The 26686-nt window shown below is 35.0% G+C and overlaps 2 protein-coding genes across 5 annotated transcripts in view; one reads left to right on the top strand and one right to left on the bottom strand.

The window, feature by feature from the left end:
- The window catches only part of LOC102115356 (thiosulfate sulfurtransferase like domain containing 3), a 57675-nt gene that overhangs the window by 20607 nt on the left and 10382 nt on the right, over positions 1 to 26686 (top strand). The gene's annotated exons all lie outside the window — the stretch shown is intronic.
- Positions 257 to 26441, bottom strand: CCNC (cyclin C). Of its 4 annotated transcripts, XM_015449049.3 has the most exons (13): positions 26277 to 26441; positions 20635 to 20741; positions 19423 to 19507; positions 19184 to 19253; positions 16327 to 16378; positions 9729 to 9784; positions 8894 to 8929; positions 8117 to 8208; positions 7416 to 7483; positions 4313 to 4392; positions 3008 to 3126; positions 2047 to 2141; positions 257 to 1484 (listed from the first exon to the last, which is right to left on the bottom strand). In XM_015449049.3, the coding sequence occupies exons 1-12, from the start codon at positions 26306 to 26308 to the stop codon at positions 2090 to 2092; spliced, it is 849 nt and encodes a 282-aa protein (XP_015304535.1). In that variant the 5' UTR covers positions 26309 to 26441; the 3' UTR covers positions 257 to 1484; positions 2047 to 2089. The 4 variants fall into 4 exon arrangements, with proteins under 4 accessions (XP_015304535.1, XP_005552351.2, XP_073893511.1 ...); XM_005552294.4 differs by lacking the exon at positions 2047 to 2141; XM_074037410.1 differs by lacking the exons at positions 257 to 1484; positions 2047 to 2141; positions 3008 to 3126; positions 4313 to 4392 and adding an exon at positions 7222 to 7306.

Genomic DNA, 26686 nt, shown 5'->3' with positions numbered 1-26686 from the left:
GACCTGAGGAGAGCTTTTTTTCTTATTAAGCCTAGGAAACCTATATATGTTATCAGTCTTGACTTTACACATAGTCTCCCTTTCCAGTTCATCTGATACTCTCCATCAGGAATATATTTTCTATTTAAAATGTTTATAAATGATTTGAAATTACCCCCTTGACAACCTATAAAAGGCTTTAACACTTAACTAAAGGAAGAATTCTCAAAAAACAACATCAGGCAAATTCAAAAGATAAATTCAAGACACTAGTCGATACAGCTGGAGAAGTTACTTTTATTCTTGCAGTTTTATACTAGGAAGTCAACATTTAATTTAATAAGCCATCATCCACAATTGATTAAAAATGTTTAATCCTTAAATTGTACATCAATATCCTATGACTCCAAATTTTATTTCTTACTCTCCTTCAAGTCTGAAGAAAATGATTAATTTGCTAAGTTCCACAGACAGTACAGTCCCACTGACATAACATTTAGTATGATGTCCTACTCTCGTATTAGAATTAAGGATAGCCAGTATCAAACTGGCCTGAAACCTGATTGTGTTCCTGGTTCAGAATACCTGTAGTAAATTTGTAAATCCACACCAAGACACAACATTAAACTAGGGTGTGTATATCTTATAAAAAACTTTTCACAGTAAAAATCAACGTTAAAATTTTACCAAATTCCAACATTATGGGTTTTGAATCCAATTAAGCTTTCAAAATGCCTGATTAGCTGTGACTTAATTATAAATAACTTCATGTAGTTTGCCCAGCATTTCAAAATGGTTATGGACTATAACGTTTAAAATGTCAAAGTATGCTATACATATTGCACTTTTCTGCTAGGCTGGGCTAGTATCTTCCATGGCAAGATCCTCAAACTATTGAGTAAAATATACTTTTAAATCAATATAGGTACTTGATTAATTTCCCTGAAATTATCAACATCATTACCAAAATCTTCCAGGATTTTGTAAGATTTGATTCCTTAAATACAGTTTTAAAGTTAAACTTATGGAGGGAAAAAAACCCTCATATATTGACTGTAAATTTTACGTCCTTTTTTGGTCCCTCAACGACCAAAGAGAATTTTAAACAAATTATGCTTCATGTTTCCTGGCTTAATAAAAAGCTACAATTTTTATTATCCAAATTAAGAAATATTATACTAATCAAAAGCTATTAATTTTGAAATGTCTATGTATGTCTGTCTGTAGGTCCCCTTAGAACCTTTCCAAACATTTATAATCAAGAGATTTTAATCAATTATGTACTAGAATCATATTAAAGAAAAACTTATTTTGCAAAAATAAAATCACTTTCCAATATGCTTGACAGAAACAAGCTATTCATTTTCATTTGTGTTCCACTGAAGACATTACTGAAATCTGTCCAATGGTTTATTTCCAAGTGGTCCACTACGGAATTCTTCGGAATGTTTTAAGATTGGCTGTAGCTAGAGTTCTGACTTCCATTTGGACCCTGCTCTCCTTCACTGTTCAAATGGGGAAGAAAAAGATTTTATACCAATTAAAAGATCCATTTTTACACCCTGATAAGCCTACTGACTTTTAAATTCATTATTCTGTGGCACAACTATACAAAATAAAGACATTCCTCATTATAAGACATGTGAAAAATTAAAATCCAGAAGACTAACATTTGGTTTTATGTTTTTATTCTTATATAACTTTGTGCCCTCACACATAACAAACATTCTGGAAGTTAGTGTCCATATATACTCAAAAACTTTATGGTATGGGATTTCATTGTTATTACAGGTATCACTCAACATAGAGATTACAGCTTCTTCTAAACAAATTTCCTATAAAATTAAGTCTTACATATAAAATCCTATTCCTACTATTTATGAAAAACAAGAAGTGTTCTTCAAAAAAAAAAAAACAAAAAAAACTGTTGTCCAAAGGCACAATAAAATCATACATAAATATAGCAAACCTTTATAAGTCAGCAAGAAATATGGTAATTTCCTGGAAAATGCTGAATACTTAAAATAAAAATGCTGAATACTTAAAAATAACTAAAACTGAAAATACCAGTAACTTTGGCAATAGGATTATTGCCTTATCTTGTCCACCATCATCTTGCAGCTTCAGGCCCTGCCACTAGTGGAGAATCACTCAGGGAATTTCTGCAAAAAATGCATCCAAAGGTAGCTGTTTGAATGACTGCCTTAAACAGCTCCTTGAATAAAGTATTAACTTTTTCCAAATTGTAACATTAACTTATCAGTAGCAATCCATAAATCTATCTTGTTATATAACAATCATTTTTCTAAAGAAACAATTAAAATGGATGGCATTTCTTTATTTCCCTTCTGACTTTTTCTCCCTGCCCCACATGAACTGATACACAGTGAGGGCGGAGAACCACTGAACTAAATGAATAGATCTTACTTAAAACACACACACACACACACACACACACACACACACACACACACACCCAATAACAACAGCAAAAACCCTCTTAGCACAGGTGATTCATTATTAGCAAAAATATATTCTTATGTGCTGTGGATCTTAGGGTCACTCTAAAACCAAAATTCTTTATCTTTACAATATCAGATCATTCACTGAAAGTTTTGAAAATTGCTACTGAAATTTATAAAACAGGACAAATAGCTGGCAGTGGAAAAAAAAAAAAAAGATGGCACAGAGTCAAACTGACATGAAACTACTATAGTTCTGAATTCTGCCCTGAATTTCAGATGAACTTGCCTAATTCTGTCAGCTTTAAATTTATGGTATATGACCATATGTTGAGAGATACCTGTAATATACCTTCACTGCATTAGGAAAAGTTACTAATCAGATTAGCGATTTTTTTAAAATGAGACATTTTCAATCAAATCACAAATTTAAAAAATTAAATTAACATGGATCATGAAGTTTTAGAAGAAATGTTTTAAAAACTACAAAACAACATAATCTAAGAAAAATATGGTAAGTATGATATATAATTAAATGACATCAATAATTAAAGTCTACAAAGTACCTGTTTGGAGGTGGTTTTGGTTTCGGCATCTTACTAAGAATGGTTGCCATCTCTTTTCTCTCATCGAAATTCTTCCACTGCTCATATAGTTTTAAAATAACCCTGATTATTTCCAAAATCTAGAAGAAAATATTTGAGAAGTTCTCAGTGGCAAAAACAAGCAACATTTATTATATAAAGAGTGCGCATCACTTACTACACAACCCTCAGAAAAGAGTAGTCTCTGTCCTTAAATCCTGATAAATTTGAAAGCAGTATTTTTCACCACAATGCTGTTTAGGATTTTCCTTCTAGCCTCTCATTTTTCAGCATGTGTGCATTGTCCATTCTTATCTATCTCTGCAGTTGATTTCCTTCCATCTGATGATATCTTTTAAACGGAAACATACTAAGAATAAAGGTTCTAATCATGAGGGAATATACCATTATAGGGCACACTCCTCTAGTATAAATTATTTTAAACAACTTAATGGGGGGGTAGTGCACAAAAGATGTTTTGATTCTCTGTTAACTACACATACATTAAGGTGTTCAAAAACTGGCAGCTACAAATTTGAAATAACTAGTTTCCAAATTAGCCGTTTTTTCCCACCTGAGTAGAACCTAACCTTAGGATTAATTTTAATGCATCTAACACTTGAGCACAAAAGCTAGAAACACAGCAAAAGCCACTTTGCCAGGAGATAGGTTATGTTACAGAAGTTCACAGTAGTATTCAGTGGTTACCAGGGAGCTTTTAAAATAATCCTGGGAATTAGAGGCTACTTTGCAACCAATCAAACCAAAAGTTTACCATTCTGTTTAATCCTAAACTGAAAAGAGATACATAGCTTAAATAATCAGTATTAAGTCTTCCTACCAAACTTTTTTTTTTTTTTTTTTTTTTTAAGACGGAGTCTTGCTCTGTTGCCCAGGCTCACATGCAGTGGCATGATCTAAGCTTACTGCAACCTCCGCCTCCCAGGTTCAAGCAATTCTGTCTTAGCCTCCCGAGTAGCTGGGAGTACAGTTGCATGCCACCACACCCGGCTAATTTTTGTATTTTTAGTAGAAATGCGGTTTCACCATATTGGTCAGGCTAGTCTTGAACTCCTGACCTCAGGTGATCCGCCCACCTAGGCCTCCCAAAGTGCTGGGATTACAGGCATGAACCACCACACCCCGCCCATGTTTCTTAATATTTTGTAACCAATAATCTTCTTAGCCTGGTGGACATCATAAGATTTTAGGCTCATGATAAGTACATACGACATTAATTTTTAAACATTCAAGTTTACATACAACTAAGGGAATTTTACAGAATACCTTTTCCATATCCACAGAAAGCTCAGCAAACCATTGCCTGGCGTCTTTCTGCTGTACAACACAGGCTACATGTAGGCAAGCTGAAATGAAAATGAAAGACAACTATCCATGTTTAACTGCAAACACAGAATATGACCTAACAAAGATTTTTCACTAAAAAATTTCCTGTGTATTTTCCAACACTCTTTAAAAAAAATTAAACAGCTACATATGAGAGTTACCATTGACCACCTCAACAATGTAATCCGAGACAGAAAAAATTACTAATTACATCAAGTTCTTGACATCTGGTCCTCGCTGCGTGCTAGTCACGGTGCAGTTGCCTTGAGAGTCAGGCAAGTTAAAGAGAAAAAACATTCAGTGAGGAGAATGGAAAAGGGAAGTTATCTCTGAGTAGTGTACAAAGCAGCAGTTAAACTGCACCCAGAAGTCAGTGCGAAAAAACAAACAAAAATGTCAATTAATACACTAGGTTTTAACAATGTTGACTATATTTCCACATTTCAGTTAAAAGCAGTGTTGCCTCGTCTTTTTTCTTCCTTTTCATTATTAGCATATGATCAAGTTATGTGAAAGCTGGGCACATCCTTACAGAATTCAGTGTTGTAATCAAATAAAAGTTAGAAAAAAAATGTAATATACTGTATACAAAATTAGTTATATATGTTATATACAATATAAACAAAAGAGAACAATCTACATCACAACTTTGCCTAAAACAATTTCTACTGAGCAGCCTGGATATCCTGAACTGACCCCAGCTTAAGTTATACTCCTTGGTCTGGTTATCCATATGTCTTTGCTAAGGATGACATTCTAGGCAAATAGCAACTCAAATGTGAACTGACACACTGGTTGCCCTAAGTCAAGCAAAGCTATGAGTAGGGCTTAAGTCAAGAAGGGGTTAAAAAACTAAAGGACTGAAATGATAAAAACAGGAAATTAAAATACAGTGGACAATGCTATTAACATGGGCATGCATAGAGTACACTGGAGATCGAGAAAGGATCCTAAACCCAGACTGAGGTGATGCCGAAAGGGTGGGGGAGGGTCACTGGGAGATATCTAAGCCAAGTCTTAACAAAAAAAAAAAAAATAAGAGTGGGAGAAGAGAATAGTATGTATATCAATTGGGAGATGAATTCGGCTGGCTCCAGGTTTCTCAATCTTGGCACTACTGACATCTTAGGTTGAACAATTCTCTGATACTGTCTTGAATACTACAAGATGCTTGGCAGCATCCCTGGCTTCTACGCACTAGATGCCAGTAGCACCCTACCCTAGTTATGACAACTAAAACCAAACATTGCCAAATGTCCCCTCAGGGCAAAATTATCCCCAGGTGAAACCACTAGCTTCACTCAACAGTTTGGAGGATAGACAGGCTCTCTGAGGGTGGGAGTGCTGTAGGCTAATAAGCCAGTTAGGAGACTGCTGTGGTAACATGGATAGAAATGAGATGACTATGAGATTACAGAAGGAACAATTGAGATGAAGGCACAAAATGTATTGGTAAACAACTACATGTGGGTATTGAGGGAGATGAAAGGGCCTAACTGCTGGGTTTCCAACTAAGGTATATAACTCGTGCTATTCACCAAGCTGGCAAAGACATTAAAAGGAGGAACATATTTTGGGGCAAAGTGATGAGCTCAATCCTCATCATGAGGCTGAGGTGCTGCTGGGATGCCAAGTGGAGCTATGTAAAAGGAAGATGGATATAAAGAACTGAAAAGTGGCAAGATCTTGGCTAAATAAAGAAATTTAAATGTTTCAGCACATAAGTGATAGTAGAAGCCATGAATCTCATGGAAAGTACCCAAGAAGAAAACTGCAGGGATGGCAAAGATGTGACACATGTTGTTATCCCTTCCTTCCTACCTATAGAGATCCCAGTATTCGTACCCGCTGAACCCAGACACCACTTCAAAAATCCTTTCAAATCCAGTCCTTTCAGGGAGCTGCCAGTAATAGAGGAGTGTAAGTATAACCTATTTGTCAGCCCTGATGTAAGAAGGCCAAGAAACATCAACATTTAAGGAATAATTAACAACTGAACAAAGACAAACCAATGGAAAATAAGAGGGGAAAATCAAGAGGATGGAGTTATAAAAATCAATAGAAGGGGCTGGGCACGGTGGCTCATGCCTGTAATCCCAGCATTTTGAGAGGCCAAGGAGGGTGGATCACCTGAGGTCAGGAATTCAAGACCAGCCTGGCCAACATGGTGAAACCTCATCTCTACTAAAAATACAAAAATTAGCCAGGTATGATGGTGCATACCTATAATCCTCCTGTAGCTACTCAGGAGGCTGAAGCAGAAGAATCGCTTGAATCCAGGAGGCAGAGGTTGCAGTGAGCTGAGATCACACCACTGCACTCCAGCCTGGGAGACAGCGAGACTCCATCTCAAAAAAAAAAAAAATCAACAGAAGGAAAAGGAACAAAATTAACAAGTGCCCAATATATAACAGGCATTATTTGGTGCTGTACAAGCTATCTCATTTAATTCTTCAAATGGCTCAGTGGAATTACTAGTATTCTCTCCATTTTACAATTAAGGAAACAAACACGGAAAGGTCAGATAATTTTCCCACAATTGTAAAGGAAGTAAAGTTTAAGCCTAGGACTATCTGACTCCACCCATTACAGCACTGCTTTCCACAGACAGTAGAATGAATGTATCTAACTTCTTCCTCCAGCCAAGCATTATGGACCACAGATGCTCCTTTACACAACCTCTGAGTACTTGTTTGGGCTCAAGATATGAAAGGCCCAATTATTTTACATGCTACAACTAATATTAGCTGGCTTAATTCTGAACTTTTCCCTCTAAATAAACAAATATGTTCTATTCAGACACTGATTAAAACTATTTTGAATGGTTTAAAAAAAAAAACTTACCAAAAAAAGGGGGTGGGGGAATAATAATCCTGATTTGTGACAGTTGCAGTTCATATTATTGAAAGTTCACATGCAAGGATTAGTCTATTACTTCATGGAACATAAAAACACAAAGTACAACAGGGTGAAATTTAGTTTAGGATGACCTAAATAGGTTTATAACTAATTTAACTAATAAAGGCACACCATGCTTACATACCTAAAGCTATCATGAAAGGAGGATACAGTAGGCAAAGATCCGTTCTGTAGGTATCATTCACTATCCTCCTATAGAAATGTAAATCATATTATTACTGAAAGCAGAACTACCTCATCTGGTTGTACATTTCCTCCAGAGAGGGCCAGATTTCTCATCTTTGCACACATTTATTTCCTTTTATATTACTGAAGCACAGCTATAAAAGTGAAAACATCAAGGCAAAAGGATGGATACATGAATGTGATAACAAATAAGCACGTATCAATGAATAAAATTACAGCTAAATATATTTTAAATTTCAAAATCTCATAACAAATTATAAACACATTTTTCTAATTTTTGAAAAATCAAATTAGAAAAACAGAAATTATACAGTAAATTTGTATGTATGTTGCATACTACCAAAAAGTATTCTGATTACTTTAAAGATAGCTTCAGTCTTAATTTTTATGTTAACAGTCTGTGTTTTGTATAAAATTAAATTTCAATAGGTATATTTATGGAACAGATAATTTAGGATTGTTTTCATTTTGGCATTTACACCACTATAGTTATTAAAATTCAACAAGTGGTATTTTGCTCAACATAAAATATCTTGGGGCAATAGTTTAATGACTTTAAATATACTGGACTTCATATTTAATTGTCAACCTTCCTATCTAATAACACGTTACACTATTAATAACTTCTGTTCTAATTACCATGCAAGGGGAAGCAACATGTCTTCTTGGCCCATGTCCTGCACATACTGGAGCAAAGGTCTATAAGGATGATACACTATCAAGCAACAATCCTAGAAACAGTTTAAAAAATGTGTATGTATAAAAAACAGATTTATTACAACACAAAAATGTTATCATTACCCAACTGATTTGTAATTGTGTATTTCAAAGTGAATTTCACTAACTCATGCTTGCTTCCCTTTTATTCTCTTAAGCAAGCAGTATGACAGCCCTAAACTCTACTATAATAGTGAAGGCAGTGCTCTCTCTGGAATATACCTTGATAAATCGGTTGGCAGTCAGTCAGCATCCATTCATTCCCTTAGAGACTCAAAGTGTCACATCTGCAACACACTGAAACCTCTTATTAGCCTATAAATCCATAATTCCCAACTGGAGGAGCAGAATTCTGCCAAAGACATAATCTATCTTTAAATAACACTGCACGCACACACAAATTGTGCACATAATTTACGGTGGTTTAATGTCCTGACTTGTCTGTTTGTAATCCTTTCATTATAGTTACTTACTATAGAACAGAAAAATTTTCTCATCCCTAAGTAGGATATACAAATTATTTTACAGGCATCAGAGAGACTCTAGATGCTAATATAAATAGGCTACCATGATTTCACCATCACATATCAGGTGGATGGTTTTAAAATGTACCTCCCTAAAATAATTTCTTTAAATAATTTCCAACTTCATTAAATTTTAAAAATGTTTTAATCTATTAATCACAGAAGATTTACTTACCATTAGTTCTAAAAGATAGAATTCACATTCTAATATCTGTTGAAAACAAAGATTATCAATGAAATGTTAATATGAAACCAAATTAGATAAGTCCATCCACTTAATCTAACATAAATTACAGACATTATAGTAATTATTAAAAATGTTTACTAAAAAGTTTTTAAAATCCAGACAATAAACATAGTTTATATTAAAATAAATATCTGCAATAAAAAATTACTATATTATACATGCAATTATGATTATAAAGATTTTAATCCTTGTAAGGAAAAGCCAGCTTCTCACAATCATTCTTATTACTCACTTTTATTTAAAATATCCTGTAAAACCATCAGATTTTCCAGTATACTTTCTAATACAATTATTTCTACTTAATTAAAAAAATGTAACTTAAAGAGAATAAACAAATCCCTTGCAAGGTGGAAAAAGGACATACCTATTAAAATGTCAATAAAAACTCACCTTATATTTCATATTGTTCCATTAGTTTTTAATCCCAGCTGAATAGTAGTATCACCTGGGAGCTTTTACACAGTACCAATGTTGGGAGCCCCAAGCCTGAAAATTCTGATTTTGTTGTTCTGGAAAGGATCCAACATCAGTATTATTTACAAGTTCCCAAGGTGATTTAATGAGCAGCCAGGGTTGATAATCACTACTATGAAGTATTTTTTTAAATGGTAAAAGTTATTTAGCTTTAATTTAGAATAATGTCTGTATTTATGTAATATTTGAAACTGCCATTTCTAGGAAACTACTAAATTTAGTCTAATATAGTATAGAGCTAATTTATATATAGCTTTGATAAGTGTTCTATTTTATACCATATACTTACATGATTCATCCTATAAGGAAATTCCTTTGGAAAGGCATATGAAAATCTAGTTTTTACTGCAGAAAAAAAACAAAAAACAATTTAAACTGAGAAAATGGGAAATGAATTAACTCAAAATTCCTTTAATAGAGCAGAATATTAGAGGGTAGAACAAAATTATTTTCAGTAGGAATTCTTGGCAATACTTAGGGACACAGATTTTTATTTATTTTCAGGGAAGGGGAAAGACTAGGTGGCAGGACACCCTACACAGCTTCAATTTTATATTTACTACCTTGAGAAAGGGTTCTGATGTTTAAAAAAGAAAAAGATCAGGAAAAAAAAAAATCACTGGCTTTTATATTTCTAAAACCTTTTTAGCTATAGAATGGTATTCTTCTGTTTTCCAGTGATTGCGCTTAGAAGGAACACGGGGGTTACATATGTGTTTACAATATATATAGTTGGTAAAACATATACATATAAAATATTGGGAGGATAGTATACCAAAAAAATGTTAACAGTGGTTATCTGTGAGATTTAAGAACTTTTTACCAATCTGCACTTTCTAAACTTTTTACAATGACCAGGTATTTATCAAAATATATATTTTAATAAAAGCATTAATATATGTGCAAAGGTCTCTAGAGTTTTAAACTCTAGAGTAACACATAAAGTTACTCAAAGTAGTAGTAGTAACACATAAAGTAGTACTCTATTATCTATTACTTTATTGGTTAGTCACTAAAGTACAAATGAAAAAACAATGTTAACCATCAATCCCCCATCTCTTTAAAATGGTGTGAGCATATACATATAAGTACTATTTGAGAAATTGTATTCAAGCCATTATGACACATTCAATTCAACCAAGTATTTACTGACAGGTCCTAAAAAATGTTTGGTGTCAGCTTCCATTTGCACAAAGCCCAAGTGATCTCACTGAAATTAAAAGAAATTCCATTTCTAGCCAGGCACGGTGGCTCATGCCTGTAATCCCAGCACTTTGGGAGGCCAAGGCAGGTGGATCACCTAAGGTCAGGAGTTCCAGACCAGCCTGGCCAACATGGTGAAACCCCATCTCTACTAAAAATACAAAAATTAGTCAAGTGTAGTGGCATGCGCCTGTAGTCCCGGCTACTCGGGAGGCCGAGGCAGGAGAATCCCTTGAACCTGGGAGGTGGAGGGTACAGTGAGCTGAGAACACACCACTGCACTTCAGCCTGGGTGACAGAGTGAGACTCCATCTCAAAAAAAAAAAGAAAAGAAATTCCATTCCGTCTATGCAGTATATTTTCAAAAAGATTTGTTTTGCAAATTAAGTGCCCTACAGCTAATTTAGATGCGTAATATCTGCCAGGATTTGAAACCTAGAAAAATTTAAACTTGACATTAGTAAATTTATAATCTTTCCTTTCTTCTCTCCTTTATTTAAATTAAGACGTACCTATTAAGGTTTCTGAGTTTTACAAATCCTTGTGATGTAAAGTATACCAGGAAAACAGGTTCTTATATAATGGTAGACAATCAACAAAGTAAAATTACCTCTGTATATAAAACAAATCTACATCCCCATCCCCTGGACCTGGACACTAACACCTCTATTGAGAATATATTTACCTGATACTGTCACAACATATCTGTTACTCCACGCTAAAACTGCTCTGCATTTTTTTCTATCTTTTAATCCTTTTCTTTCAACTTGGAGAAAAATGCCTCCCTCCTCTCTATTGTTTGTCTTACCACTTATACATTTGTTATCATCTATTCAATTGATAACTCCTACTATTTTTTTTCATCTTTAACCTTTCCTCCTTCAGTAAATCTTCCATCACATACTGATATGCTCAAACTTCCCTTGAAAAAAGCAAAACAAACTCTACCTCATTATATTCCTCTGCCTTTTATTTTTGTGGACTCAAAAACTGAGATCATGCACAGTTCTCTTATACCCACCGTTATAGACTTGCCAGCCTCCGGAACTGTGAGAAATAAATGTCTGTTGTGAAAGCCACCCAGTCTATGGTACTTTCTCATATTAGCCCAAGTGGACTAAGACATGCCTTCACCCAGCTTCCCCTACTACTAACATCTTACGTTAGTATGGTGCATTTGATACAATTACTGACCCAATATTGAAATGTTATTATTAACTAAACTCTGTACTTTGTTCAGATCTCCTTAGTTTGTACCAATGTCCTTTTTCTATCCTAGGGTCTCATCTAGGATACCACATTACATTTATTTGTCACGTTTCCTCAGGATGTTTGGCTGTGACTGTTTTCTAGCCTTTCCTTGTTTTTGATGACTTTGACAGTTTTTAGGAGTACCAGTCAAGTATTTTGTCGAATGCTCCTCTACTGGAATTTGTCTGATGTTTTTCTCATTAGACTAGAGAACATGGGTTTTTGACAGGAAGACCACAAAGTACCATCTTCATCATATCACATCAAGGATACATGGTATTAATGTGATTTATCACTGTTGCTATTGACCTTGATCGCCTGGCTAAGGCAGTATTTGTCAGGTTTCCCCACTGTAAAGTTACTTTTCTCCTCCCTTTCCATATGTACACATGTATAGCCAACACCTTACGAGTGGGAGTTATGCTCCCTCTACTTGAGGGCAGGGTAGCTACATATATTATTTGGAATTCTTCAGCATGGAAGACATGTCTTTTCTCCTTCATTTATTTATATCAGTATGGACTCATGGATATTTAGTTTATACTTTAAGTTATTACCCAATGCTATTTTTAAAATTTTGATGGTCAAATTATTTCAGTTTTGGTCAGTGCTCTCTTAGTTGGCTCCTATATCCTTCTGACATATCCTCATCAATGTAGGTTTTTGTTTTTCTTGTTTGTTTTGAATACTTCTTTATTACTGGCATTATGAGATGGTCCAGGTCCATCTTGTGTATTTCTTGCCCCAGTCCTAGAATCAGCCATTTCTCCAAGGAGCCCTGGTACCTTTTATTGGAGAATTTTATTAGAAACCAAGACATGGGTACTAGGTGAGCTCACCGCTACTGGGATGTCATTGCTTATAGACTCTTTCAGCTGAGAAAGCCAAGAAATACACACATTAACCCATTTATATACACATATCTATAAGTATTTCTATATGTAACCATCCATATTGTATTAAGGTACAGGAGTTCATGCTGTTTCCAGCCCTTTGTTTATCTGTAAATTCCCACTCCAACAATGAGAAACCCGGCTCTCAAACATTTGCTATTGATTTACGTAATTGTTTAATTCCCATATACATGTATAACATTATCAGAATTGTTAACTTGTACACCTATGGGTAACAACTTTATCAACTAGAGTACAGTGCTTATGTGTAGTTCCTTTTGCCTTTACTCTTACACTCTAATCATTTCCAAAGCTACTTATGTCAACACCTTTCCCCCAATTCCTTTCACTGAGGTCGTTTCATATATTTGTAATATAGTTAGACTATTCCTTTCTCAGCACCTACTCACTTCTTAATTTCTTGCAATCTGGCTTCTACCTCTACCCCCACATTGTTAATAACACTATGCTCTCTCTCAAAGATCTGTTTTCTTCTTTGGTTCACAACTTTTTTTATGCAGCATAAGACATTGTGCAACTCTTTTATTTTTATTTTTATTTTTAGAGACAGAGTCTTACTCCGTTGCCCAGGCTGGAGTGCAGTGGCATAATCATAGCTTACTGCAACCTTGAACTCCTGGGCTCAGGCAACCCTCCCACTTCAGCCTAGTTGAGTAGACAGGACTACAGATGAGTAGCTAGGACCACAGGTGTGTACCACCATGCCCAGTTAGTTTTTCTTTAATTTTCTGCAGAGTTGGAATCTTGCTATGTTGTCCAGGCTGGTCTTGAACTCCTGTTCTAAAGCAATCCTCCTGCTCCAGCTTCCCAAAGTGTTCAGATTATAGGCAGAAACCACCATGCCTGGCCTGTGCAACTCTTAAATGTTATCAAATTCCAAATTTCTACTGCTGGCCTCACATTTTTAAGAGGATGTTCTACTGACATATTTATGGTTAGAATGTCAAAGATTAAATTTAATTCTTTTAAGAACTCACTTATTCTCTTTTTCGGTACCATCTACAGCTCCCCAATCCCCAGGCAAAAAACCTCAAAATACATTTCTGACTCTTCTTAAATCCCTTCCTTTTACAAGTCCTGCTCACTCTATTGCTCAAATCTGGCTCGTTTGTTCTTCTTGTTGGCTGCCAATATTAGTTTAAGCCTTCATTAGTGTTCACTGGGATGATTTCAGCAACTTAAAAATTATTTTTTCCACTTTAAACTTGTTAGGTTTTATTTCTCACAGCACCCTGTGGTAAGTGACAGCACTCAATACAGTTTGCAGTTTCACTGTATTTCAGAAGGTTTTTGTTTTTAAATTGTGTTAAGATACACAAAACTTTTGCAAAACTGAAACTCTGTACCCATTAAACAATCACTCCCTATACCACCCTTCCTCCAGCCCTATCATTCTACTTTCTATCTCTATTAATTTGATTACTCTTAAGTATTCCACATAAGTGTAATCACACAATATGTCTTTTTGTTACTGGCTTATTTAACTTACCATAATGTCTGCAAGGTTCATCCATGTTGTGGGATATAAATAACTTTAAAATTTGTCTAACTCTACCTGCCCTCTCCTCCAATTCATCTTACATAATTCTGTCAGATTTACCTTCCTAATGTACAATGCCAGCATTACCCGCATGTGTAAAAATAAATAAAACTGGCCAGGCACAGTGGCTCACGCCTGTAATCTCAGCACTTTGGGAGGCCTGAGGTGAGGAGTTTAAGACCAGCCTGGCCAAAATGGTGAAACCCCATCTCTACTAAAAATACAAAAATTAGCCCGGCGTGGTGGCACACACCTGTAATCCCAGCTACTAGGGAAGATAAGGCAGGAGAATCGCTTGAACGTGGGAGGCAGAGGTTGCAGTGAGCCAAGATCGTGCCACTGCACTCCAGACTGAGTGGCTGAGCGAGACTCTGTCTCAAATAACTAACTAACTAACTTTCATTACTGTCAATAGAACAAAGTGCAGATTCCTTCATTTAGCATTGAAGGCCTTCTATTAGCTGATATTAGTCAGGTAAGGATTTTTCCCCACTATTTCCTTACTCAACATACAGTTAATCTAACTCATGAGCTTTCCCTATTTGACTAAACTATTCAATATTCTTAGACTGTCTATCTCCTGCATTCCCCCAGTTCAACTTTCTGCACCAAATTCTACTTAATCCTTTCTGGATTCATGAAGCAACCTTTTCCCACCCAAAACATTCACAGCATTCTCTGTAATTCTCTTATACTATTTATTTCCTTCTGTATTAATATTTTTATGTGTCTGTCTTATTTTTTTTGTCCTTAAATTCCTTGTATTTTATCTTGGTACCAATGCCACTGCACTGGTACAGTGGTTTCCAGTGATAATGATGTTGTTGTCATTGAAGATGATGATGATAGCCCCTAAAGTTTACTGAGTATTGTGGACCAATATATGTCCCCCTCCAAAATTCATACGTTGAAGCCCTAACTCCTAGTACCTCAGAATTTGACTGTATTTGGAGAGAGGGCCTTTAAAGGGATAAGATTAAATGAGAACAGGCTGGACGCAGTGGCTCACACCTGTAATCCCAGCACTTTGGGAGGCTGAGGCTAGTGGATCACGACGTCAGGAGCTTGAGACTAGTCTGGCCAACATGGTGAAACCCGTCTCTACTAAAAAATACAAAAAATGAGCTGGGCATGGTGGCACATGCCTGTAGTCCCAGCTACTCAGGAGGCTGAGGCAGGAGAGTTACTTGAACCCGGGAGACGGAAGTTGAAGTGAGCCAAGATGGCACCAGTGTACTCCAGCCTGGGCAACAGAGCGAGGCTCTGTCTCAAAAAGAAAAGAAAAAAAAAAGATTAAATGAGGACATAAGAGTGGGGCCTAATTCTGTGAGACTATTGTCCTCACATGAAGAAGATGGCAAACCAGGAGTGTGTGTGCTCCGAGAAAGATCCATGTGAGAATAACCAGACACCTTGATCTTGGATTTCCACGCTCTAAAACTGTGAGAAAATACACTTCTGTTGTTTAAGCCACCTATTCTGTGGCATTTTGTTACAGCAGCCTCAGCAAAGTAACATACTAGGCAAGGCACTGTTCTAAAAGCTTTATAAATATTAACTCATTTGGTCCTCATAACAACCCAACAACACAGGAACGGGTTTGCACATAGATACTAATATCCACCCATAAGAATGACATAATAGTCATTAGAAAACAATATAATAAAACTAGAAAACATAATTTTTTGTTTACTCTTATAAGATAAAAAGCCACTGAGTTGATGTTTTTGGATTGATTATTACTATCCATTTTAACATTACAAGTATTATCTTTATAACTTTTTTTAAAAAAACCTTTTTTAGTTCGATTTTTTGCCAAATACACTAGACATAAAGGTATCCTCAGGAAATTTAATAAAGCCAACCAATCTCTCATATGTCTCATAAACTAAAAAAAAAAAAAGAAAAAAAAAATTCTGTGTAATCTGGAGCTTTCTTTAGAATTACATCCTTAAAGCAGATATACTTTTTGCACTTACATACAGAAGTAGCAGCAGCAATCAATCTTGTATTTGAAACTACTCCAAATTCCTAAAGAAAGAAAAGCAGGTACATGTTAACCCAATGAATCTAAGGGTATCTGAACTCTATTCAAAACAGGATTTCCTTGCTCCCCTGTTTACATTCTGTTCACCTTCTACCCACTTGAGGCGTGAAGTACTTAAACCCCTAAATGTACAGGTTGATTACTGCTTATCTGACATGCTTAGGATCAGAAATTTTTCTGATTTAGGAATATTTTGCATTACACTGGTTGAGCATCCCTAATCTAAAAATCTGAAATCCAAAATGTTCCAATGAGCATTCCTTTGAATGTCCTGTTGGCGCTCAAAAAGTTTTAAATTTTGGAGCATTTAGGATTTTCAGATTAGGGATAGTCTGCCTGTATTACCTTTCCCCCAAATTGCTACAACTTAAGACAAATTTTAAAATAATTTTGTAATTTAATAACAATAAAAAGTACCAAATTAGAAACCAAATCTTAAGGTCACAGTGTCAGTTTTAGGACTTAAATTAGTTTCCAAGAAGATTATTTACATTCTATACTTAATTGCAAGAATACTAAGTATGTTTCCTATTCAATTCAACCTGTACTAACAGATACTTCATGCCATTTTATGATAAAACAGTCGCATCTGTGAATAAGATAAACCTTAATTAATAGACTTCCAAAGTCAGTTCCCGTTTCCTCTTTCAAATGAATAACCCCCGTTGTGAAAATACTAAAACTTACTATGATCCACCTTATATACACTATTTCATCTATTGCCTAAGATTCCTAAAGCCTTCACTTCATTTTAAAATAAAAAAATCAAGAGTTGGTTTCTTATCCAACAAAAGGAGCTAAACTAAAAATCTATTTAAATACCTTCAGCCTACATCCTTATCCTGTGTAGGGGAAATGTATGTGTAGTAACATATTTGTTTTACATTTAAACCTCCAACTATAGTAACTGAAAAGAAAAAGTAAAAGCCTGAAACATGTTCTTAAATGAGATTTCTATAAAATTTCCATAAAACTAGAGAAAATACAGAAAGATTTGGTCACAGAGATAAATAATAATAATAATAATAATAATAATAATGCTACCACCAAATCTGAAAGACTACATTCTCTTTCTCAGGAATAATTTTTTTTTTTTTTTTCCAGATGGAATCTTGCTCTGTTGCCCAGGCTGGAGTACAGTGGCACAGTCTTGGCTCACTGCAACCTCCACCTCCTGGGTTCAAGTGATTCTCGTGCTTCAGCCTCCCTAGTAGCTGGGATTACAGGCATCTGCCACCACATCCGGCTAATTTTTGTATTTTTAGTAGAGACGGGGTTTTGTCATGTTGGTTAGGCTGGTCTCAAACTCCTGACCTCAGGTGATCCGCCCGCCTCAGCCTCCCAAAGTGCTGGGATTACAGGTGTGAGCAACTACACCCAGCCTAGGAATAATTCTTTATCCAAAACTCAAAGGGAAAACTTTCATTTGGTAAATCACATCACAGAGTTCTACTCAGTAAATCAAATAACAATATTTAACAAATAAGATAGATTAAAATCCTCAAATTAATCTACAAGATTAAATGTTTATAAAGATTTTTTGTCTTGGTCCGCCATACTGCCTGTGCTTAAGAGACTTAAAATTAAATTATTACCTAGTAATATTTAAATAAAATCAAATATTATGTAGTATTAGAATTATTAGAATCAGAAAACTCAATCCATAAGGACCTTTAATAGACACTTTCTTTTCCATTAAAGAACTTAACAAAAACAAAGCTGATTCTGCCTTCTTAAACTACCACTCACAATTAGAAAACATAAACTTCTAGAAAGCTTGTCTTAATATTATTTCTAACAGAGTCAATTGTCATTATTTAGGTAATAGTTGGGAAAGATGTCATGGATATTCTTAAATCATGGCTAAAACAAAACTAAATCAAAGTAGGTACCAAAAGGAATATAAACTTACTAGGTAAAAATCACATTCAGTATTCAAGAATACAATTCTAAGAATACAACTCTAAGACATTATCCAAAAATAGAAACATAATGCAAAGATTTCACACCACCAAAGACTACATTAATTATTTATGAAAAACAGCCAATATCTGCTATTATTTTCTGGACTTTAGCTAAGCTTTTTCGAAAATACTACAAAAGTAAAAAAATTGAACAGAAATTCAGTCTCTGCTGCAAGTTCCTATCTATCTTCTCTCCCTCACCTAATTTCTCTACGCTCATAACCTCAACTTTTACTTGTTAGAATCTATATAGCTATAGCTTCCCCTAATCCTTGCCTTCCTTCTGGCTTGGTAGGCAGCCAATCATCAGGATGATGGGAGGGAAGACAGGAGAAGATAAGTATATGGGTGAGAAGCATAAGGGACATTCTCAGGTTATGGTAGGCAAGCTGTGGTACTTACTGAATACTACTCAGTGCCAAACAATAAATGTCTCAAAGGCAGCAGAGGAAAGTAGTTAAGAACACAGGATTGCTAAAGAGACTCCCATGGTTCAAACATGGGCTCTGACACTTACTAGCTGTATAATCTTAAGCAAGTTCTTCATCTCTCTCTGTCTCAGTTTCCTCATTTATAAAATGGGACTACTACTAGTATGCATTCCAGTTTGTTAGGAAGATTAAGTCAGTTGGTACACAGTAAGTGCTATATGTGTCTGTTAAGTGAATATATAAGGATATGTATATATTTCTTTGATTTTGTACAATTTTAGTATTTTGCATACATTACCATTTATTAATTTGACACAGGCAATGTGAAAACTGGGGCAGATTAACCAACATACATTGACTATACTTTGATGAAGAACAGAAAATTGTTTTATACCTCTACTTTGGATGCCAAAAACACACATGTAGGAGCCATTAATACAGGATCTATACTTTTCAGAGAATACCTAAAATATGATAAAACAAAGTTAAATATCATTCATATAGAAAACACACTGGGAAAAAATCAAGATAACTCTATGGCAGACACATGATTCATTTACACTGTGCTAAGGTTCATCAACATTAGATAAGAGTTCAAATAAATAAAATAAAATAAAATAAAAATAATCCTACCTGGCATAGAATCTCTTGAAATATACCGTAGCAGTGGCAATAACTTGTTGTCTTAATTTAAGATGTTCACCTAATGCTTGGATAACTAAAAGGTAAATAATGAAATTTTAAATGTATCTTCTGGTATCATTATAATATTAACATTGAACAGTAACTTCCAATTGATTAAATCATAATTATGTTCATTTTTAACAAAGGGAAAAACCTACACATGCTCTATGTGAGTCACAGTGGTCTAACACTAGGATTTGCAAATGTGTTAAGAAAATATATAGGTATGCATAAACAACAACAAAACAATAACAAAACAGAAATTGCCCCACAGCAAAAAATTATCCATCCATTAAGGAAGTTGAATAAGTATTTCCCCTCTATCTTCTAAATATTTTAAATGCTTTTCATATTATCTTTAAAATAAATATAAAAAGAAAATATTAGACACCTATGAAACTTGTTAACACTACCACTTTTTTGTTGTTTTGAGACAGAGTCTCATTCTGTCGCCCAGGCTGGAATGCAGTAGTGCGATCTGGGCTCACTACAATCTCCACCTCCCAGGTTCAAGTGATTCTTGTGTACCACGTCCAGCTAATTTTTGTATTTTTAGTAGAGAGGGGATTTCACCATGTTGGCCAGGCTCATCTAACTCCTGGCCTCAAGTGATCCACCCACCTCTGCCTCCCAAAGTGCTAAGATTACCACACTTAGCTTTATACGGCTCACCAAAAAAAAAAAAAAAAAAAAAAAAAAAAAAAAAACCAGAGAGATAAGTTTACAAAATAGTGAACTGAAAGTTAAAAAAATTATGTGACAAACCTACTACATGTCAGAGTAAAGATATATCCCTAATCTTCTTCCCTTCAAAGTTCTAAGAGACATGACCACTACAGGATGCCAATCCAAAGAATCATTTATCCTCAAAGTACTTTGCTTTAGCCAACCGTGAACTGGGTCTAATAATTATTACAAAGCCTTAGGGAGATTAGGTAACACTTCTAAATTGTCTTAAGTGCCTGTAATATGTAAAATTCACACAAAAAACTTTATTTGGATCACTAAAAAGAAACAGAAATGAATACGTTGTAAAAAGAACACCTGTATAAATAAAAATGTTAGGTATGCACTAAAACAGTTTACAAATTACCACACAAAAACATTTTAATTCAGAGGTAACCAACTATACAATCTCAAACAATTTTTTAAAAAGTTTACCATTTGTAAAAAATATTTGTAACTTCCAATATTCTTCCTCTGAGAGAAACTTTAAATCCTTTTGGCGCTCCTTCAACAGATCTTGTTTATCCAAAATCCATTGCAAACTAGAAAAGACATGTTACAGAAAATCAACAAGCAAGGTCAGGGAAAACACTCTAAGATTGAACACATTGTTCATATTCTGAGAAGTACAAAGAGCAAAACATAACCTTAAAGACAATTATTTCTCACATTTCTTGAAATGTGACTAATAATTATCTCACTAATAAATGTAAATATGTCCTGAAAAAAATTCTGCTCTAATCTTTTCCTTCTTCCTCCTTAGTCTGTTACCAGCTTGTATTTCACTGATTCTGACTCTGATATCAAGATATGTCTTACAATCTGTGATGCCTTCGTGTTATAATTGGCAGCATGTTTCTTCTTTCTTAGTGATATAAGATAACGGTGGAATTATTTGGCACCAATTGATGGTCGCTTAGATTTGAGGAAGTATATAGTTTTTCAGCTGTTCATGGGTAACTATGGCATTTAATTTCCTTACTTCACAAATCTAATTATATTAAAAACTGCCTCAGAATGTGTTACACTGATAGCCTCCTCCTCTTGCCTAGTCAAGTGTGCTATTTTTAACCAGAGATATGAAATTGACATGACTCAAAGAAAAAACGATCTTGAAGCTGTGTTTGTCATTCAATATGTATTCCAAGTCTTATGTCAATTAACTTGTTGTTCAGCAGTCTTTCATACAGCTTTATGGATGGATCATTATTTAGCCAATCTCTACTGATGCAAATATAGGTTATCATTTTTCACCCATATTTTCTAATACCCTTAAGGGCTTTTTTCCTTCAATTTATGATCCATCTGGAATTTATTTTGGTACAAAGTAGGGATCCAGCTAAAATTTTGTCAAATGCTTATCCAAATGCGCTGAGGTATTTCCTAATTTATAATTCTATCATTATACTTGGATCTTCTTTATAATTTCCTATTTTTTCTTGTTCATATGCTGTGCTATTTTAAAACACAGAAAATTAAGTAATTAATAGCTGGTATAAAAAAATACTGCCTTGCTACTATTTCCTGAATGATATGCTTCTTAATGAATATCTTTGTAATTCTCCTTGCATATTTGATTAATAATATATTTGAAATAACTTCCCAGAAGTAGGATTAGTGTTGCTGGTAATTTATTGATACACATTGTCAGTTTACCCTCCAAAAACATTATACCAATTTCCATTTGTATTAACAGTTCATGAGTGAATTGTACAATATTTAATCCTGGCCGGGCATGGTGGCTCATAATTCCAGCACTCTGGGATTCCAGCACTCTGGGAGGCCGAGGTGGGCCGATCACCTGAGGTCAGGAGTTTGAGACCAGCCTGACCGATATGGTGAAACTCTGTCTCTACTAACATTACAAAAATTAGCTGGACGTGGTGGCGTGTGCCTGTAGTCCCAGCTACTTGGGAGGCTGAGACAGGAGAATTGCTTGAACCCGGGAGGTGGAAGCTACAGTGAGTTGAGATCATACCACTGCACTCCAGCCTGGTGGACAGAGACTCTGTCTCAAAAAAAAAAAAAAAAAAAAAATTAATCCTATGGGTTACTGCCACTTTTAAATATTTTGCAACTTAAAGGCAAAGTAGTACGTCACTGTTTCTTTTCCCTGTAGTTTACTTTTGAGGTTAAACATCTTTCTATGTCTTTATTGGTCATATACAGTTCTTCTTTTGTACAATGTTAATTCTAATATGACCATTTTTCTAATGGCATTACCAATTTTTTTAATGATTAAGAGATTCTTCTCATCTAAAATTTGTACAGTATGAATAATAAATCACTTGTTTGACAAATAAGTGCAAAATTTCTCCCAAGTTTAAATATCTCTCAGTATTTAATTATTTGTAATACAGAAATCTGAATCACTTACTTAAATCTATCTTTTACTTTCATGTTTGTCAGGCATAGCAAGGTCTTTCCTGATTCAAAATGATAAACAATTCACCCATATTTTCTAATACCCTTAAGGGCTTTTTTCCTTCAATTTATGATCCATCTGGAATTTATTTTGGTACAAAGTATAAAGTTGGGATCCAGCTAAATATTTTGTCAAATGCTTATCCAAATGCGCTAAGTTATCTTCTGATTTATAATTCTATCACTATACTTGGATCTTCTTTATAATTTCCTATTTTTTTTCTTGTTCATATGCTGTGCTATTTTAAAACACAGAAAATTAAGTAATGAATATCTGGTATGAAAAATACTTCCTTGCTACTATTCTCCTGAAAATTTCTGACATTTTATCACAATTATTATTCTAAGACCCAAACTTAAGAAGCATTATGTCAAGTCCTAAAAAAGAATATCCATTCAAATTTTGTGATTGCATTACATTTAAAGATCAATATAGGGAGAAATGACATCTTACCAAGAATTCAAACTTTATTAAAATCTGTATGTGCCACTATGGACTTTTAAAGTTTTCTTCCTACAGGTTCTGTATATTTCTTTATATTTTTCCCTCTGTATTTTATATTTTCTGTTGCTAATGTAAATTATACTTCTCTATCCATTTTTAAAAAGCTTTTATTTTTGTATTTTATAACTGGTCACCTTATTAAACCTTTATTATTTCTAATAACTTCTCAATTAACTGAGTTTTCTCATTAATTTTATTTCCACGTATTGATAATTTTGTCATTGTTTTGTCATTCTTTCTATATCTCCTTTGTATCAATTGTATTCACTAGTATACTGGTAAAATCTTAAATAGGCACCCTAATTATCCCAATGTTTTACCACTGCTGATGCTTTGATATGTTTTTCATGTTAAGGAAGCATCCTGTTTCTGTTTTAGTAAGAGCTTTAGTCAAGGATAAATGTTGAATTGCATTAGTTTTTTAATACCTTTACTGCTTCATTGACTATATTTCTATAATAAAATCCACTGTCACGTTTTATACTTTCAATGTAATGTTAGACTGTATTTGGTAATAATTCATTTACAATGTTTGCATCAGTATTCAAAAGTGAGACTGTTTTTAGTGTTCCCTTTACTAGATTTTTCTGTAAGTGTTATCATGGCTTTGTAAAGGAAAGCTTTTCTTCTTTCTGTATGAAATGGAACAATTTCAAAAGGAGATTCTCTTGAAAGATGTATTTACCCATGAAATAAGGCATAGCTCTTGGGTAATACTCTTAACTTGCTTTGGCTTTCAAATTTAAAACCCTGGAGATAACCCAAAAGTACCCTTGGGTTTACTTTTCTCATTCCTAATTTTGTATTTTTGTATCATTCCTTTCTCCCCTGATTTAACTAGCAGTAGTTTCGTCTACTGTTTTTGTTTACTCTAAGAATGATCTTTTATAATTTTTTTCCTTTTAATATATTAGCATCAGCGTTATCTATTTTTAGATCTTCTTCCTGTTTCTTTAGGCTTATTTCATGTTTCCTTCTTAGTATTATTAAATAGAATATTTCTATTATCTCTCAATTATTCAGGATATTGATTTTCTAATACATTCAAGCTTTGGTTACATTCCATATATGGTAATATTATGATGTTATTTTATAGATATTAAGTAACTGTATTTTCAGTTTCCTTTTTCACACAATAAAGTATCCACAGTTAGTTTTGTAGTTTCTATTTTTGTTACTCCTTCATTAATGCATTCAATCAACCCAGCAAATACTTAGTCCCCTTCTAGTTCATTTTGGTCACAGACTGTGTTTTGTTCTACTTCAACTACATTGTGGTTTGCTAATTAATTTCATCCCCACAGAGTCATTTTATGTTTTTAAAAAGATAAATTTCATAAATTTCACAAACATTTTATGAATTTTCCTCAGAGCTGTGTATGCAGGATAAACTAAAAAAATTTATAAATACTGCATTTCATCAAATTTAAGATTACATCTTGGATTCATCATTATTTCATATGCTATGAAAGAAACTGCCATGCTCATTTCAAAGATGTTAAAGTGTGAAAATATGCATCTTAGAAGCATGAAATATAGCATATTTAATGTCAATTGCCCTCTTTCACCAAATTCAGCTAAAACAATGGCCTTTCAAAATCTTTTGTTTGTTTTTCCAGAATTGTCTTGTCTTCCATACTTGTTACCTTTTCCAGATAAGAAACTCTATGACTGCTCAAGGGATCTGAGCAAGGCAAAGTGATCCCTTCTTTTAGGAGTATTTGAATTGGGAGAATAGTTTCAAAGAAGTACACTTAACTTTGTAATAATTTTATATTTGAAAAGTGAAAAAATGTTTTTATAACGCTATGAATAAATGAAAGCATAATGAGAACACCATTGAAAAAAGGTAGGAGCTTTTTTTTAAGTTGAAAAACTGACAAATCAACAGTCAGCTACTTGTCAATTCTCTCAGCTTCTTTCAAAGTTTATCAGAATCTCTCTTCTCCACTACCTAAATTTTTTTTTCAGGAGCTCTAACTCCAATACCTAAACTTTCGATACTTTAATTCTGCCCAAGCAATATTTCAGTGTGTGAAAACAATGCAACATATATATAATACACACACACACATATATATACACACACATACACATATGATCAGTTGCCTGCCTCTTTAACATGTCATCTCCACAGAATCACTTTATAGCAAGAGGAAAACCTGCTTTTCCTTAAATAGGTTACCGAGTTCATTGTTTCTTTTTTCTCCTTGCAAAGGGCTAAAAAATGAACATCAGGAACAGATCCTATTCACAGAATCGAAATTTAAATTACTTACTAATGCTTTCTTAGCATAAAAAATTATACTAAGATACCTTCTTTGTCAAGTTCTGTTCATCTTTCAACTATACAGTGGAAAGCCTACTCAATGTTCAATTAACCCCATCACGCATCTTCCTGCCTGCTTAAACAAATGTATTTAGAGATAAATGTTTTTAATATTATTCTAGCTCTCACATAGTCACTGACAGAAACAAGAACTTATTCATGAAAAAGGTTAAAGAAATAGAGAAACAAAATCACTGGAAAAATACGCCTTTAAAACAAAATATAAGGCACAGGCTAATGAAATGGATAAGTTTACAGGGCACCTGCCCTATACCTTATCAATATAAAACTCCATCTAGACATAAAGTACTGGCAAGAAGAGGTTAGTAGGCAGAAACAAGCCAGACTCTCTCCTCTCCTCAGAATATTAAATCCACTCAAGATATACAGTGAATGACAAAAGACCACGACGCCAATCACCCGAAGAAATCCCAAGCAAAAGCACGCCACAACTGTCCTGAACAGGTAGCCTCACAGTCTTGAGCTGAGTCACACTTCCCGTACCTGTGCCCACTCTATCCGACCCCCTGCGGCCTAGTTAAACTAAAAATCCGAAATTAAACTCTGAAACGTTCCTTCCTGGGAGACTAAACTCTCTCCCACCCCTCCCCCTCACAGATCCTTCCCTCCCCGAAACGGGCTGGGGGCGGGGAGGGGAGTCGCCTCAGAAAAGAGCATCTTGCTTCTGGCCGCTGCCGTCTCCCTTGAGGACCCCGGCACTCGGAACTGAGCCGGGATCCAGGCCCAAGGGAGTCGCAGGCCCCTTCCTCACAGCCCCCCAAAAACCGGCCCCAGGTGAGAAGACGTAAGATCACTTACTAGTGGGAGCTCTGCCAAAAGTTCCCTGCCATGGAACACAGCTTGCCCTGATAAAAAAGCACCAGCCGGCGGAGCGGCCCGCGGAGCGACCATAGACCCAGCCCGTCCGGTAACCGCGCTCCTCGATCAAATCAGCTCGGCTCGACTCCGCTCCGCGGCGGCGACGGCGAAAGGAAGAGGATGGCCCCCTAGTCTCCTTCACGCCGGCCGACAACACTCAACTGTGCAAACCCGTTCCTATCGACAAAAGTTCCGGCCCGCGGTAGCGGAGGGAGCCGGCGGGGAGGTGCTGACCTGTGGGGGCGCTGAGATAGAAGAGAACTAGTGCTCACGAGAGCTCACGGCGGTTGGAAGACTCTCGCGAGAGCGTCTTGCCGGTTCTGGCCGGGGGCCCACGGCGCTCGGTCTCC

The sequence above is a fragment of the Macaca fascicularis genome, chromosome 4 (genome assembly GCF_037993035.2).
Source record: "Macaca fascicularis isolate 582-1 chromosome 4, T2T-MFA8v1.1".
NCBI classification, from domain to species: Eukaryota; Metazoa; Chordata; class Mammalia; order Primates; family Cercopithecidae; genus Macaca; species Macaca fascicularis.
This window is presented reverse-complemented; position numbering and strand designations above follow the sequence as displayed.